General features: G+C 29.7%; 2 protein-coding genes across 2 annotated transcripts in view; both read right to left on the minus strand.

The window, feature by feature from the left end:
• The window catches only part of LOC145965792 (uncharacterized), a 116,503-nt gene that overhangs the window by 56,762 nt on the left and 44,554 nt on the right, over positions 1-15,187 (minus strand). The gene's annotated exons all lie outside the window — the stretch shown is intronic.
• Positions 1-15,187, minus strand: part of LOC145965129 (fatty acyl-CoA reductase 1-like) — a 46,615-nt gene that overhangs the window by 17,279 nt on the left and 14,149 nt on the right. Inside the window, exon 5 of the mRNA XM_083088479.1 lies at positions 901-1,093. Coding sequence (XP_082944605.1) covers positions 901-1,093 — 193 coding nt within the window. The remainder of the gene's footprint in view (positions 1-900; positions 1,094-15,187) is intronic.

Raw genomic sequence — 15,187 nt, forward strand, 5'->3', positions numbered from 1 at the left:
TCTCCGTTTAATCTTATCCAAAAGAAAATTTCAAACGGATATTCTTCCGAATGTGACACATCAAATTGAACATCGTCTTTGTAGGAACTTAAAAAACATCGTCCTTGTAGGAACTTAAAAAGTGATCAAAAACAAACAGAAAAAAATAATTTTAGCCACGGCAAGTGTCGTGTTAATTTTTTTTCATATGTATTAAAATTTTACAAATTAACCTCGCTTTGCGTGGAAAAGTATGCGTGGACACAGTGGGTTCCGCCTCCCCTGCGGAAGCTCCACTATCAAAAAATTAAATACATAGGTTCTGATTGAACCACACTTCGCGTGGAAAATTGCCAACCCATGTAAAACCTCGCTTCGCGTGGAAATGTGTATGCATGGAAATAGTGGGTTCCGCCCCCCTGCGGGGATTCTACTACCAAAAAACTAGACACATAGGTTCGGATTGAACCTCGCTTCGCGTAGAAAATTGCCAACCCATGTGAAACCTCGTTTCGCGGTGAAAAATGTATGCGTGGACACGGTGAGTTCCGCCCCCCCGCAAGAGAACAAATTTTAATACATATGAAAAAAATTAACACGAAACTTGCCGCAAACGTGGCCACAATTATTTTTTTTCTGTTTATTTTTGATCTCTTTTTAAGTTCCTACAAGGACGATGCTCAAATTGATGGGTCACATTCGGAAGAACTGCCTTGCAAACATACAAATTCAATTGAAAATAAACATGTGAGTTTTTGATTCTCTAATGTAATAAAGCAAAACAAATGGAATAATCTAATCTATGCATAATGATATCATAATATAATTTTAGTTTGAAATTAAGTTAAAAACGGAAATTAATTTCCTTTTGTAACTTAATACAGTTAGAGATGTATTAATAAGTAAATTGATGTTACATACGTTGTTAATCCAAGTTTCCAAGTTACAAGAATTATAGTGTTGATGACAGTGTCTACTGGTATGTCATTTTGTGAAGTACAATTACTAGCACATACTACTCGTAATAATCCTTTTCCACAAAATGCTATTAGTCCTATTGGTCCATTAAAATTATCTATCCATCCTGAGATTGGATCTTTCAACGAAGATGTTACTATAACAAACAGAATATATTTTTTAGATCATTACAAAGTATTCCATAATAAACAGGTCCCACTTCAGTGAACAGGAGACAAACAAATAAAAATCTAAAATAAAAAATAATTAAATGAATAAAAAAAATAAAAAACAAGAAGTAAATAAAATAAAACAAAAATATTAAGTAATAAAAGAAATATTTCATAAATATTTAATATTTAATAATAAAAACATAAGCTTAAAAAAGTTTGAAATAATATCTATTTGTAAATATTAATACAATTAACTTCAAACTATTATTAAATAGTACATTTAAAAAATTATTCATATATATGAGAAGTAATTATTATTACTTCAATTTATTCTTATTTGCATTGATTTTTTTCACATATTTAGCGTAATATGATTTACAAAGGCTTAAGATTTTAGAATTAAATAATACTAACAAATTACTTTGTTACATTGTAATTATTATTAATTCTATATTTTACAAGACCAGTCGGGAAACGCCGCGATAAATTTAAAAACATACACGCACACATACACATATTCATGTATACATGCCGAACACACGTAGCGCGGCGTTAAGTTAATATTAATATTTACAAATAGATATTATTTCAAACTTTTCTAAGCTTGTTCTTTATTATTAAATATTAAATATTTGTGAAATATTTTTTTTATTACTTTGTTACGTCCGGTGGACTCCACGATTCTTTTCTTTCCTCGAAACGATTTTGTGGAAGAAGGAAATCAAGGATCGACTTGCATTTGGAATGTAAAGCGATTCTTCTTAAGAATAAAGATAACGCGTAGAAGAACGCAACCTAACCCGCGTGTATCGTCATTTAACTTTAACAAATCTAATTCAGAGAATGGCCTGTCGAGATAGCGTTAACGAAACTCTAAATAAATTCGTGAATTATAAGACGAAAAGTTGTTATAAGAAATTCCAACAGTCCCGTATCTATATCTTGGTACGGCTTTATGTTCGAAGCCTCTCTATCTAAAGAATTTTTAAAATAAAGATCTGGTTCTCGGGAAGATTGTCAAAATCTAAACATACAGCAATATTCTTGAAATTGATAGTGCACGTGCGCTCGTTCGGCAGGCCACCCTCAAGCGTTCTCCGAATCGTTAAATCATCAAGAACGATAAGCTAATCAACTTACTCCCACTCTCTACTGGATGGAGCTAAGTCTCGAGCCAAAGGGCTTAACCAATAAAAATCTTAAGAAACGCCTCTCCTCCCAAAAATCAGCCTCCTTGTCCTTAAGAAGGGAGTATTAAAATTATTACAAAAGATTCCCACCATCCAGTAAGGAGGAGGAGTAATAACTTTAAAATGCAAGCGCAAGGCGCGACGCGCGCTAATTAACACTACAGTTGACAGTTCAGTACGCTAATTCTTCTGACGAGCAGCAGTGCAGTTGACAATTCAGTTCACAGTTCCAGTCAAGATTCAGTCATTCAATTTTAAAATTATATAGCCTCGGGGATCCTTTTTTCTTGCATTATGCAATTGAGTTATTAATCTGTTTTATATCACAGTGGAAATGATTTTGTTAACCTTTAATTGTGCATCGTGTGAATTTTCTGATGAACATCTCCATTACCCAGCTCTTCATTTTATAAACCTCCGACCTCAGCCATTGCAATTTTATCAACGCACTCATTTTTGTGATGCCAACGAGTTGTGAGTAAAATTGAGTAATTTTTATTTTCTCCCTTTCCCATATCTTACTATCTCACAATTTAAAATCTGTCTGACAAATAATTTTAAAAGGTTTAATAACCATTAAATTTTTACTAATTACTATCAATCAATCAATCCTTGTCTCACCTCTCCTCCAGTCTCGTTCCTTGTTCTTCCTAATTCGCCTGGAATCTCCGTAAGGCGATTCGCGAACAAGTCCTTATTTCCGCTTCCCATTCGATTGGCGATTGCGAAACGATCTTTAAGTAATTAAAGAGTTTGAGTTACAGATCTTTAAAGTAATAAGAGTAATCAATAATACTTTCGATCAGTTAGAATTCCATAGTAACCATCAATAGTAATTTATCGTTAACAGTTCAATTCCCCTCTCCATATAACTCTTATCTATTCGTTCCGAATTTCAGAATTGGAATTCACGAATATTCCTCTTATCTATTCGTTGCGGATTTCAGAATTGGAATTCACGAATATACCTCTTATCTATTCGTTGCGGATTTCAGAATTGGAATTCGCGAATATTCTTCTTATCTATTCGTTGCGGATTTCAGAATTGGAATTCACGAATAGTCCTCTTATCTATTCGTTGCGGATTTCAGAATTGGAATTCAAGAATATTCCTCTTATCTATTCGTTCCGGATTTCAGAATTGGAATTCACGAATATTCCTCTTATCTATTCGTTGCGGATTTCAGAATTGGAATTCACGAATATTCCTCTTATCTATTCGTTGCGGATTTCAGAATTGGAATTCACGAATATTCCTCTTATTTATTTGTTGCGGATTTCAGAATTGGAATTCACGAATATTCCTCTTATCCATTCGTTCAGGATTTCAGAATTGAAATTCACGACTATTCCTCTTATTTATTCGTTCTGGATTTCAGAATTGGAATTCACGAATATTCCTCTTATCCAATCGTTCAGGATTTCAGAATTGAAATTCACGAATATTCCTCTTATTTATTCGTTCTGGATTTCAGAATTGGAATTCGCGAATACTTTCCCACTCTCTAAAGATTCTTTAAAGCAATCTATCACACTAGTTTCCTTTAATTTTCTTCTCGATATATGTAAATATATATATATATATATATATATATATATATATAATTATTTCTTCAAATTGTGATCGGATATATTTCAAATGAAAAGATTGAACGATAAATAAACCTTAAAGATCGTTTCTTGATAGGGACCTAATATACCTGATCGATCATCTGTCTTCATTAATAATTACCGTATCTAAATCGCGTATCTTCAATTTTATTAGTGTCGCCTCGCAATTCGCGGTCAAACATAAAGACTTGGCGAATCTCTTATCTTAATTTTATTATTGTATTTTAATTTAGACCTGTGTTTCAGCGAATTTAGAAAATTTTAATTCTAACTATAACATATGCGCAAGCGACAAATTCTATACTTCCCTTAATGAGTAAGCGTTATTCATATTTTTTATTACACATTCACTTTTTATTTTTTATATTATATTAATTATATGTATATTGTATTAACCAGTCAGAATTTAATTCTTAACGTAAACTCTTCCCTGCATATTCTGACTGATGACCTCCGAACGATTGTAACATCCGCGAGAATATATACATACACACACAGATATCCACTCACGCTACAACTGCTAAGATGTATTCTTCTTTCTTTATTTTTTTTATAATATATGTATTTTTAATTTAATGTATAATTTAATTATTTAACCCGTTCTCTTCCCTAAATCCTGAGATCGCACTAGGTCCCATCCCGCGTAACAAGGATTAAATTCCTTTACCGAAAAGGGACCACCTAACGAATAGGCTTAAAAACCCAGCGTTAAAGAGACCTTCGGTCGCTGACCTGTGTCAGGCCCCCACATTCGTTCGACCCGATCCATACACACGCTCGAATAAAGTGTGTCACGGCGTAAGTAAGTTGCGTCCTTCCATACGGCCCATCCATTCCAGGGTCTGGACGTAACAACTTAATATTTTTGTTTTATTTTATTTACTTTTTGTTTTTTATTTTTTTTATTCATTTAATTTTTTATTCATTTTATTTTTTATTTTAGATTTTTATTTGTTGTTTTTTATTAAACTTTTTTCTTTTACTTTTTATTTTATTACTTATTATGTTCTTTTTTACTATTTTATATCTACTTTTTAATTTATTATTGATCATTAAACTTTTTTTATTTTTACTTTTTTTATTTATTAAATTTTTTTTATAATGATTTAAATGTACTTTTGTTGGTAGCAGGCGAGAGTATATTTCTTCAAAAGTTTTTTAATTATTTTATTTTTTTAAAAGCTCTGTGTATATGTGTGTGCGTGCAGCTAAACATATTGTCGCTCAAAACCCAATAAAATCCTATTTAACTAAATTTGTATAGACGCATAAGCATAATGAATAATTAATTAAGGATAATTATCTTCTGTTTTCTTAAAATTCTTTTTCTCTCCTTTATTCTAGGTTATCATTATAATTTGGATATATTGTCTATCGATAGCCTTTTTACTTGAGTCCTCTTCACAGATAGTAAGGCGCAATTTTGCTGCCAGTATGCACATTATGAGTGCGGCGCAATCATGCAGCCAGTATATGTAGTGCAACCATGTTGTTTATTATTATAAATAATTATCTTCTTTCTTCTTAAAATTCTTCTCTCTTTTATTCTTGATTATGATTATAATTTGGATATATAGTCTATCGATAACCTTTTTTTACTTGATTCCTCTTCGCAGATAGTAAGGCGCAATATTGCTGCCAGTATGCACATTATGAGTGCGGCGCAATCATGCAGCCAGTATATGTAGTGCAACCATGTTGTTTATTATTACAAATATTTATCTTCTTTCTTCTTCAAATTCCTTTCTCTTTTATTTTTGATTGTGACTATAATTTGGATATATAATTTATCGATGATCTTTTTTACTTAATTCCTCTTCCTGCAGATAGTAAGGCGCAAAATTGCTGCCAGTATGCACATTATGAGTGCGGCGCAATTATGCAACCAATATACATATATCATGCGCTGCTATTCTTCTTTTGTCTTCATATTTCTTCATCCTATATATATGTACAGTTTTAATTATTATTATTATCTAACATGTAACACAGAATATAATAATAATAAGAAATAATTACATTATTCACCACGCGACTTCAATATGCTTTGCGTTTTTCTAAGTATTTTTGCAATCTTCTAAGTATTCTGTAATTTTTTTATTAATAAATGTATCACGAAAGAAAGAGAGAGAGAAAGAAAGAGACAGAGAGAAATCATAATAATAAAATTTAGATTTAAATATATAATAATAATTATAATTATGCAGCAAATATATAAACTTCTGTATAACTATATAATTATAATTATATAGACAAATATATTTATGCGTAATAATATATAGTTATGTAGAAAATTATCCATATTTATAAATATGTATAATACATATCAATTGTATACAATTATATTATATAAGTATATTATTTAAATAGTAGTATATATTTGTAATTTATATATTTGTGTAGTCATAATAATAAATAATACAACAATAATATAACATAATGAGAGAAAGAATCTTCTGCGTAGCCACATAATTATGATTATCAAGCGACGCGGTAGCATCGCGACGCCAACTACATAAAAAACAGGTCCGAGCATTGAGTTGAGAGTCACTGTTCTCGACGCGGCGCTACCAAGTACCTTATCCGGAATTTCGCGTCAAGTAAACTTTCGGTTAAGATATTTAATAAACTAAAGCCGTAATCAAAAATCTAACGACACTTTTATCATATAATATGAGTACAAGCTTTCGATTGCGACCTGTTTGAATAAAATCGGTGCAGTCAATCCTGAGAAATGATGATCGAATATCAGAATTGTGACATTTTTCGTTCCTTCTCTTTCTTTTTCAGGTTCTTTTTCAGACTCACCTACATAGCTCGCACGCACACACGCAAAGCGAGTTTGTCCCTCAAGCGGCGTTCACACCGCTGCGTGTACGATTATTGGTTCGATATGTACAATGCTTTAAGAGACAAAATCATATATGTGCATGTGCATACGTGTGATATGTATATGTATGTGTGTACGTACGTATGAAAGATAAATTTTAAATAGTGCGGAATAGTGTAACAGGAAGAGTGTAACAAGGAAGAGAAGTGACACGTTAATAAGCAGTCAGGTTACTTGTTTAAAAACACAGATTAAAAGAAATAAATAATAAGAGTAAACAAATAAAAGTATAATGTAGAACAAGGAAGAGAAGTAGTGCGTAATAATGTATCAAGGAAAAGAAGTGACACGATGATATTAAATGTTATTATCAAGCGACGCAGTAGCGTCGCAACGCCAAGTACATTTATTGTGACACTTAAGGACAACCAAGTGGACTGTGAATTTTGTAATATTCATCAATCAAAAGGTAAATATTGTGAAATTTTTCTATTTAGACATAATATATTTTGACATGTTATATATTAATCTTAATAAAGAGAATAGACAGTTATCATTTTGTGGAATATAATTATTATGTAATTTATAATATATATATGTGTGTGTGTGTGTGTGTGTAGAAATTTACATATTTGACTGTGCAACCATAATTATAGTTACATAGATATTTATTACATTTGCCTGCATAGACACAAATATAGTTACGCAGAAATATTCTCTACATGTATAATGATAATATATATATGTGTGTGTGTGTGTGTCTGTGATGTGTGTACGTATATAGAAATTTACATATTTGACTACGCAACCATAATTATAGTTACATAGACATTTATTACATTTGTCCGCGTAGACAAATATAGTTACGCAGAAATTTTCCCTACATGTATAATGATATTTATATATATGTGTATGTGTGCACATATATATACACACACACACACACATACACATATATATAATTATCATTATACATGTAGGAAATATTTCTGCATAACTATATTTGTCTATGCAGGCAAATGTAATAAATGTCTATGTAACTATAATTATGGTTGCGCAGTCAAATATGTAAATTTCTACATACACACACACACACACACACACACACACACACACACACACACACACACACACACACACACACACATATATATACAGGATGGCCCATTTTAATACATCCAGTCGAATATCTTGAAAACCAAGCCAGGGAGAGAAAAATGTTTCAGACAAAAGTTGTATGGTTTCGAGGGGGCCATAAGATGGTACCATTGGTTTGACCTTGAAGAGTCATTTGAAGGTCACGTGAAGGTCACTTCAATTTTTTTAAATGGAACACTGTATATATTTTTGCACATTCTTGTAGCTTATCTCGAGAGTTTTCCAAAACACTATAATTAAGTACCATTTCCATCACTATAATTAAGTTAGTATGGAATTGTTAATTGCAAATTACATATTTTTTCTTAAAAACTATGTGTTTTCTTTACACCAATTGATTCCTCTCATTATTTTGTACATAAAAGTATTAAGGTAAGATAATCGAAAAATGAATATTTTACAAGATATTTTACGGTTTATGTAAAATTAAGAAATTATTTCAAGCCTCATAACTCAAAAAGTACTTAACGAAAAGGTACTTAATTATAGTGTGTTGGAAAGCTCTCGAGATAAGCTACAAGAATGTGCAAAAATATATAGGGTGTTCCATTTAAAAAAATTGAACTGACCTTCACGTGACCTTCAAATGACTCTTCAAGGTCAAACCAATGGTACCATCTTATGGCCCCCTCGAAACCACACAACTTTTGTCAGAAACATTTTTCTCTCCAGGGCTTGGTTTTCGAGATATTCGACTGGATGGATTAAAATGGGCCACCCTGTATATACAGGGTGTCCGATTCGTGAGGGACCAAACGAAAAGTGATGATAGATTGGGTCAAACGAAGAAGAAAAGTCCTCTACCATTTTGCAAAATTCGCAATAATTATTAAGTAATAAGCAAAAATGTCACATGAAGGTTTAATTTTTTAAATGGAACCCCCTATTTTTATTATGTATTCTTATAGCTTATTTCGAGAGCTTTCCAAAACACTATAATAAAGTATTTCTTCATTGAGTACTTTTCGAGTTATGAGGCTTGAAATAATTTCTTAATTTTACATAAACCATAAAATATTTAGTAAAATATTCATTTTTCGATTATCTTACCTTAATACTTTTATATGCAAAATGATGAGAGGAATCAATTGGTGTAAAAAAAAGTTGTTTTTAAGAAAAAATATGTAATTGTTAATTGCAAATTACATATTTTTTTTTAAAAACTATTTTTTCTTTACACCAATTGATTCCTCTCATTGTTCTGTATATTAAAGTATTAAGGTAAGATAATCGAAAAATGAATATTTTACTAGATATTTTGCGGTTTATGTAAAATTAAAAAATTATTTCAAGCCTCATAACTCGAAAAGTACTCAATAAAAAAATACTTTATTATAGTGTTTTGGAAAGTTCTCGAGATAAGCTATAAGAATACATAATAAGAAATAGGGGGTTCCACTTAAAAAATTAAAGGTAACCTTCATGTGACATTTTTGCTTATTACTTAATAATTATTGCGAAATTTGCAAAATGGTAGACTTTTCTTCTTAGTTTGACCCAATCTATCATCACTTTTCGTTTGGTCCCTCACGAATCGGACACCCTGTATATATATAAAATTATATACTATATAATTATAGTTATAGATAATATGCAAATATTTTCCCCCAAAAAATTATTTGCAGAAAGGGTATAAAATTTTACAAAAAGGTGTGAAATCCCTCTAAAAAAAACCTTACAAAGGTAAAAGAAATACGCCAAGTACATAAAAAATATTCTTCCTTGTATGCATCTTTAATAAAAAAATTCCTTAAAAATAATTTTTTACAGTAATTTTCCCTCAAAATCATTTTCCTAAAAACAAAACCTCAACAAATAATTTTCATAAAAATATTAAAAAATAAAATATCAAAACTAAATATGAAATCAATAATTACTATTAGCCAAGTACTTAAGAGCAATTTGTAAATTTGATATAATATTTGCCGTGAAATATCAATTTTATACAGTAGAAATATTATACATAAGTTCTCCCTAAGAAATTAAAACGCATTTTATATTTATTCAGAGAAAATTGATTTTTAAAATATTTAATGAGAATTAGGATTCTTTTAATTCTCAAAACACTTTATATAATGTATATAATTTTAAAAAAAAGTTACGCAAGTTTTAAGTCGCAGTCTTTAAATCGAAATAAGTTATGAAAACTTGGCGTGCCCGGATTGTAATCAAATACAGATTAAATATTTAATTACATAATGTCTAATATTTTAGATTTTATTGGAGATATATTTATTTATAATGTAAACAATCCGGGCACGCGAAGTTTTCATAACACTTCGATTTAAAGACTGTGCGATTTAAAAAATTTGCGTAAAACTTTTTCTTTAAATTATATACATTATATAAAAAGTGTTTTGAGAATTAAAAGAATCCTAATTCTCATTAAATATTTTAAAAATAAATTTTCTCTGAATAAATATAAAATCCGTTTTAATTTCTTAGAACTTACGTATAATATTTCTACTGTATAAAATTGATATTTCACGTCAAATATTATATCAAATTTACAAATTGCTCTTAAGTACTTGGCTAATAGTAATTATTGATTTCATATTTAGTTTTGATATTTTATTTCTTAATATTTTTTTATGATATAGGATTTCTGCAATCATAGAAGTTTATATATTTGTTGCGTACCCAAGAATGATTGTAGAAATGTCATATAATCATAATTATATGGCTATATTTTTATTACAATCATTCTTGGTTACACAGCAAATATATAAACTTCTATGATTGCAGAAATACTATATAATCATAATTATGTGACTATGCAGAAGATTCTTTCTCTCATTATGTTATATTATTGTTATATTATTTATTATTATGACTATTGTATTATTTATTATTATGACTACGTCGTGTACTGATGAAATGAGTTAAATCGAATAGAAAAGTGTTATCATTTTGCGATTTTTACAATAATTAACTAGATATTAATTTATAAAGATCCATTTGCGCGAGTAGAAGCGCATGGCGAGAAGAGCTATCACACCATAACTTGATACTAGGCGCATGGCGAAGTGATAGGAAGGACACTCGGGTGCTATTCCGAATGAAACACTCTTTTGATTGGGATGAAACTTTGCACATAGCCGAAAGATCATGATAAGATTAACTGTTAAAGTCGCACATCTGGGCATAATTTTTAAACAATCTTTTCGATTGTTTAAAAATTATAAATAAATATTATTCTAGTAAAAATCGAGAAAGAACAAAAACGTCCAATTGGTACAATAATAGAAATTTCGACGAAATCTATTTCACATTGAGTTGCAACTTTTCACGCGAAACGAAGTTCATCCCACACCGCCTAAATGCGTAACATGGTAAATATGCATATGATGCCCGAAAAATATATATTATTTACAAAAATTTTTGTTAATAATTTTTGAATAAGCAACGAAGGTAGCCAAAACTCTTTGAATATCATTCAGGGTCATTATCTTAAAAACATAAATCAAAGTCGTTCATTAGGGCTTCTTGTTTTTCTGGATTTTTATTAATTAGAATTATATTTATTTTTAACTTTTAAACAATTGAAAGTCCAGATATGCAACCTTGACAGTTAATCATAATATGATCTTTCGAGACTACGCATAAAGTTTCATCCTAATCGGAAGAGTGCCCATTCGGAAATACAGCCGGATACGCTCTCCACGATGGCGACGCTAAAGCGCCTTGATAAAGCAATAGCAGACATGCTCACTAAACATATTGCTAATTTTGATAAATGCCTCCCACCATTTTACCGTGCGTCTAATATCATGTTATAGATGTATATCCTTCTCGTCGCACGCTTCTACTCACGTGGTTGACTGATATTTTAAATTACTATTTAAATAATTATTGTTAAAATCGCAAAATGATAAAGAACTTTTCTACTCGGTTTAACCCACAATTTAACCTCAAGATGGCTCTGCTATACAGGGTTTAGCAAAAGTGTGGAAACCCCTTAATATTTCGAAAAATACGCATTTTAAAAAAAAATGTTTCATACAAGAGTTATAGGGTTTTATGTGGCGCATTACACAGCAACATCATTATGACCTCGAATAGCGTTGTCAAGGTTATGTGAAGGTCACCTCCAACTTTTTAAATGGGACACCCTATATGCTTTTGCATATTCTTGTAGCTTATCTCGAGAGCTTTCCAAAACACTATAATTAAGTTAGTTTTCATTAAGTACTTACCGAGTTATGAGGCTTGAAATCATTTCTTAATTTTACATAAACCATAAAATATCTTGTAAAATATTCATTTTTCGATTATCTTACCTTAATACTTTTATATGCAAAATGATGAGAGGAATCAATTGGTGTAAAAAAAAGTTGTTTTTAAGAAAAAATATGTAATTGTTAATTGCAAATTACATATTTTTTTTTAAAAACTATTTTTTCTTTACACCAATTGATTCCTCTCATTGTTCTGTATATTAAAGTATTAAGGTAAGATAATCGAAAAATGAATATTTTACTAGATATTTTGCGGTTTATGTAAAATTAAAAAATTATTTCAAGCCTCATAACTCGAAAAGTACTCAATAAAAAAATACTTTATTATAGTGTTTTGGAAAGTTCTCGAGATAAGCTATAAGAATACATAATAAGAAATAGGGGGTTCCACTTAAAAAATTAAAGGTAACCTTCATGTGACATTTTTGCTTATTACTTAATAATTATTGCGAAATTTGCAAAATGGTAGACTTTTCTTCTTAGTTTGACCCAATCTATCATCACTTTTCGTTTGGTCCCTCACGAATCGGACACCCTGTATATATATAAAATTATATACTATATAATTATAGTTATAGATAATATGCAAATATTTTCCCCCAAAAAATTATTTGCAGAAAGGGTATAAAATTTTACAAAAAGGTGTGAAATCCCTCTAAAAAAAACCTTACAAAGGTAAAAGAAATACGCCAAGTACATAAAAAATATTCTTCCTTGTATGCATCTTTAATAAAAAAATTCCTTAAAAATAATTTTTTACAGTAATTTTCCCTCAAAATCATTTTCCTAAAAACAAAACCTCAACAAATAATTTTCATAAAAATATTAAAAAATAAAATATCAAAACTAAATATGAAATCAATAATTACTATTAGCCAAGTACTTAAGAGCAATTTGTAAATTTGATATAATATTTGCCGTGAAATATCAATTTTATACAGTAGAAATATTATACATAAGTTCTCCCTAAGAAATTAAAACGCATTTTATATTTATTCAGAGAAAATTGATTTTTAAAATATTTAATGAGAATTAGGATTCTTTTAATTCTCAAAACACTTTATATAATGTATATAATTTTAAAAAAAAGTTACGCAAGTTTTAAGTCGCAGTCTTTAAATCGAAATAAGTTATGAAAACTTGGCGTGCCCGGATTGTAATCAAATACAGATTAAATATTTAATTACATAATGTCTAATATTTTAGATTTTATTGGAGATATATTTATTTATAATGTAAACAATCCGGGCACGCGAAGTTTTCATAACACTTCGATTTAAAGACTGTGCGATTTAAAAAATTTGCGTAAAACTTTTTCTTTAAATTATATACATTATATAAAAAGTGTTTTGAGAATTAAAAGAATCCTAATTCTCATTAAATATTTTAAAAATAAATTTTCTCTGAATAAATATAAAATCCGTTTTAATTTCTTAGAACTTACGTATAATATTTCTACTGTATAAAATTGATATTTCACGTCAAATATTATATCAAATTTACAAATTGCTCTTAAGTACTTGGCTAATAGTAATTATTGATTTCATATTTAGTTTTGATATTTTATTTCTTAATATTTTTTTATGATATAGGATTTCTGCAATCATAGAAGTTTATATATTTGTTGCGTACCCAAGAATGATTGTAGAAATGTCATATAATCATAATTATATGGCTATATTTTTATTACAATCATTCTTGGTTACACAGCAAATATATAAACTTCTATGATTGCAGAAATACTATATAATCATAATTATGTGACTATGCAGAAGATTCTTTCTCTCATTATGTTATATTATTGTTATATTATTTATTATTATGACTATTGTATTATTTATTATTATGACTACGTCGTGTACTGATGAAATGAGTTAAATCGAATAGAAAAGTGTTATCATTTTGCGATTTTTACAATAATTAACTAGATATTAATTTATAAAGATCCATTTGCGCGAGTAGAAGCGCATGGCGAGAAGAGCTATCACACCATAACTTGATACTAGGCGCATGGCGAAGTGATAGGAAGGACACTCGGGTGCTATTCCGAATGAAACACTCTTTTGATTGGGATGAAACTTTGCACATAGCCGAAAGATCATGATAAGATTAACTGTTAAAGTCGCACATCTGGGCATAATTTTTAAACAATCTTTTCGATTGTTTAAAAATTATAAATAAATATTATTCTAGTAAAAATCGAGAAAGAACAAAAACGTCCAATTGGTACAATAATAGAAATTTCGACGAAATCTATTTCACATTGAGTTGCAACTTTTCACGCGAAACGAAGTTCATCCCACACCGCCTAAATGCGTAACATGGTAAATATGCATATGATGCCCGAAAAATATATATTATTTACAAAAATTTTTGTTAATAATTTTTGAATAAGCAACGAAGGTAGCCAAAACTCTTTGAATATCATTCAGGGTCATTATCTTAAAAACATAAATCAAAGTCGTTCATTAGGGCTTCTTGTTTTTCTGGATTTTTATTAATTAGAATTATATTTATTTTTAACTTTTAAACAATTGAAAGTCCAGATATGCAACCTTGACAGTTAATCATAATATGATCTTTCGAGACTACGCATAAAGTTTCATCCTAATCGGAAGAGTGCCCATTCGGAAATACAGCCGGATACGCTCTCCACGATGGCGACGCTAAAGCGCCCTGATAAAGCAATAGCAGACATGCTCACTAAACATATTGCTAATTTTGATAAATGCCTCCCACCATTTTACCGTGCGTCTAATATCATGTTATAGATGTATATCCTTCTCGTCGCACGCTTCTACTCACGTGGTTGACTGATATTTTAAATTACTATTTAAATAATTATTGTTAAAATCGCAAAATGATAAAGAACTTTTCTACTCGGTTTAACCCACAATTTAACCTCAAGATGGCTCTGCTATACAGGGTTTAGCAAAAGTGTGGAAACCCCTTAATATTTCGAAAAATACGCATTTTAAAAAAAAATGTTTCATACAAGAGTTATAGGGTTTTATGTGGCGCATTACACAGCAACATCATTATGACCTCGAA

The sequence above is a fragment of the Camponotus vicinus genome, unplaced genomic scaffold (genome assembly GCF_025532165.1).
Source record: "Camponotus vicinus isolate PSW18456_S1 unplaced genomic scaffold, iyCamVici1.0 SCAF_14, whole genome shotgun sequence".
Taxonomy (NCBI): domain Eukaryota; kingdom Metazoa; phylum Arthropoda; class Insecta; order Hymenoptera; family Formicidae; genus Camponotus; species Camponotus vicinus.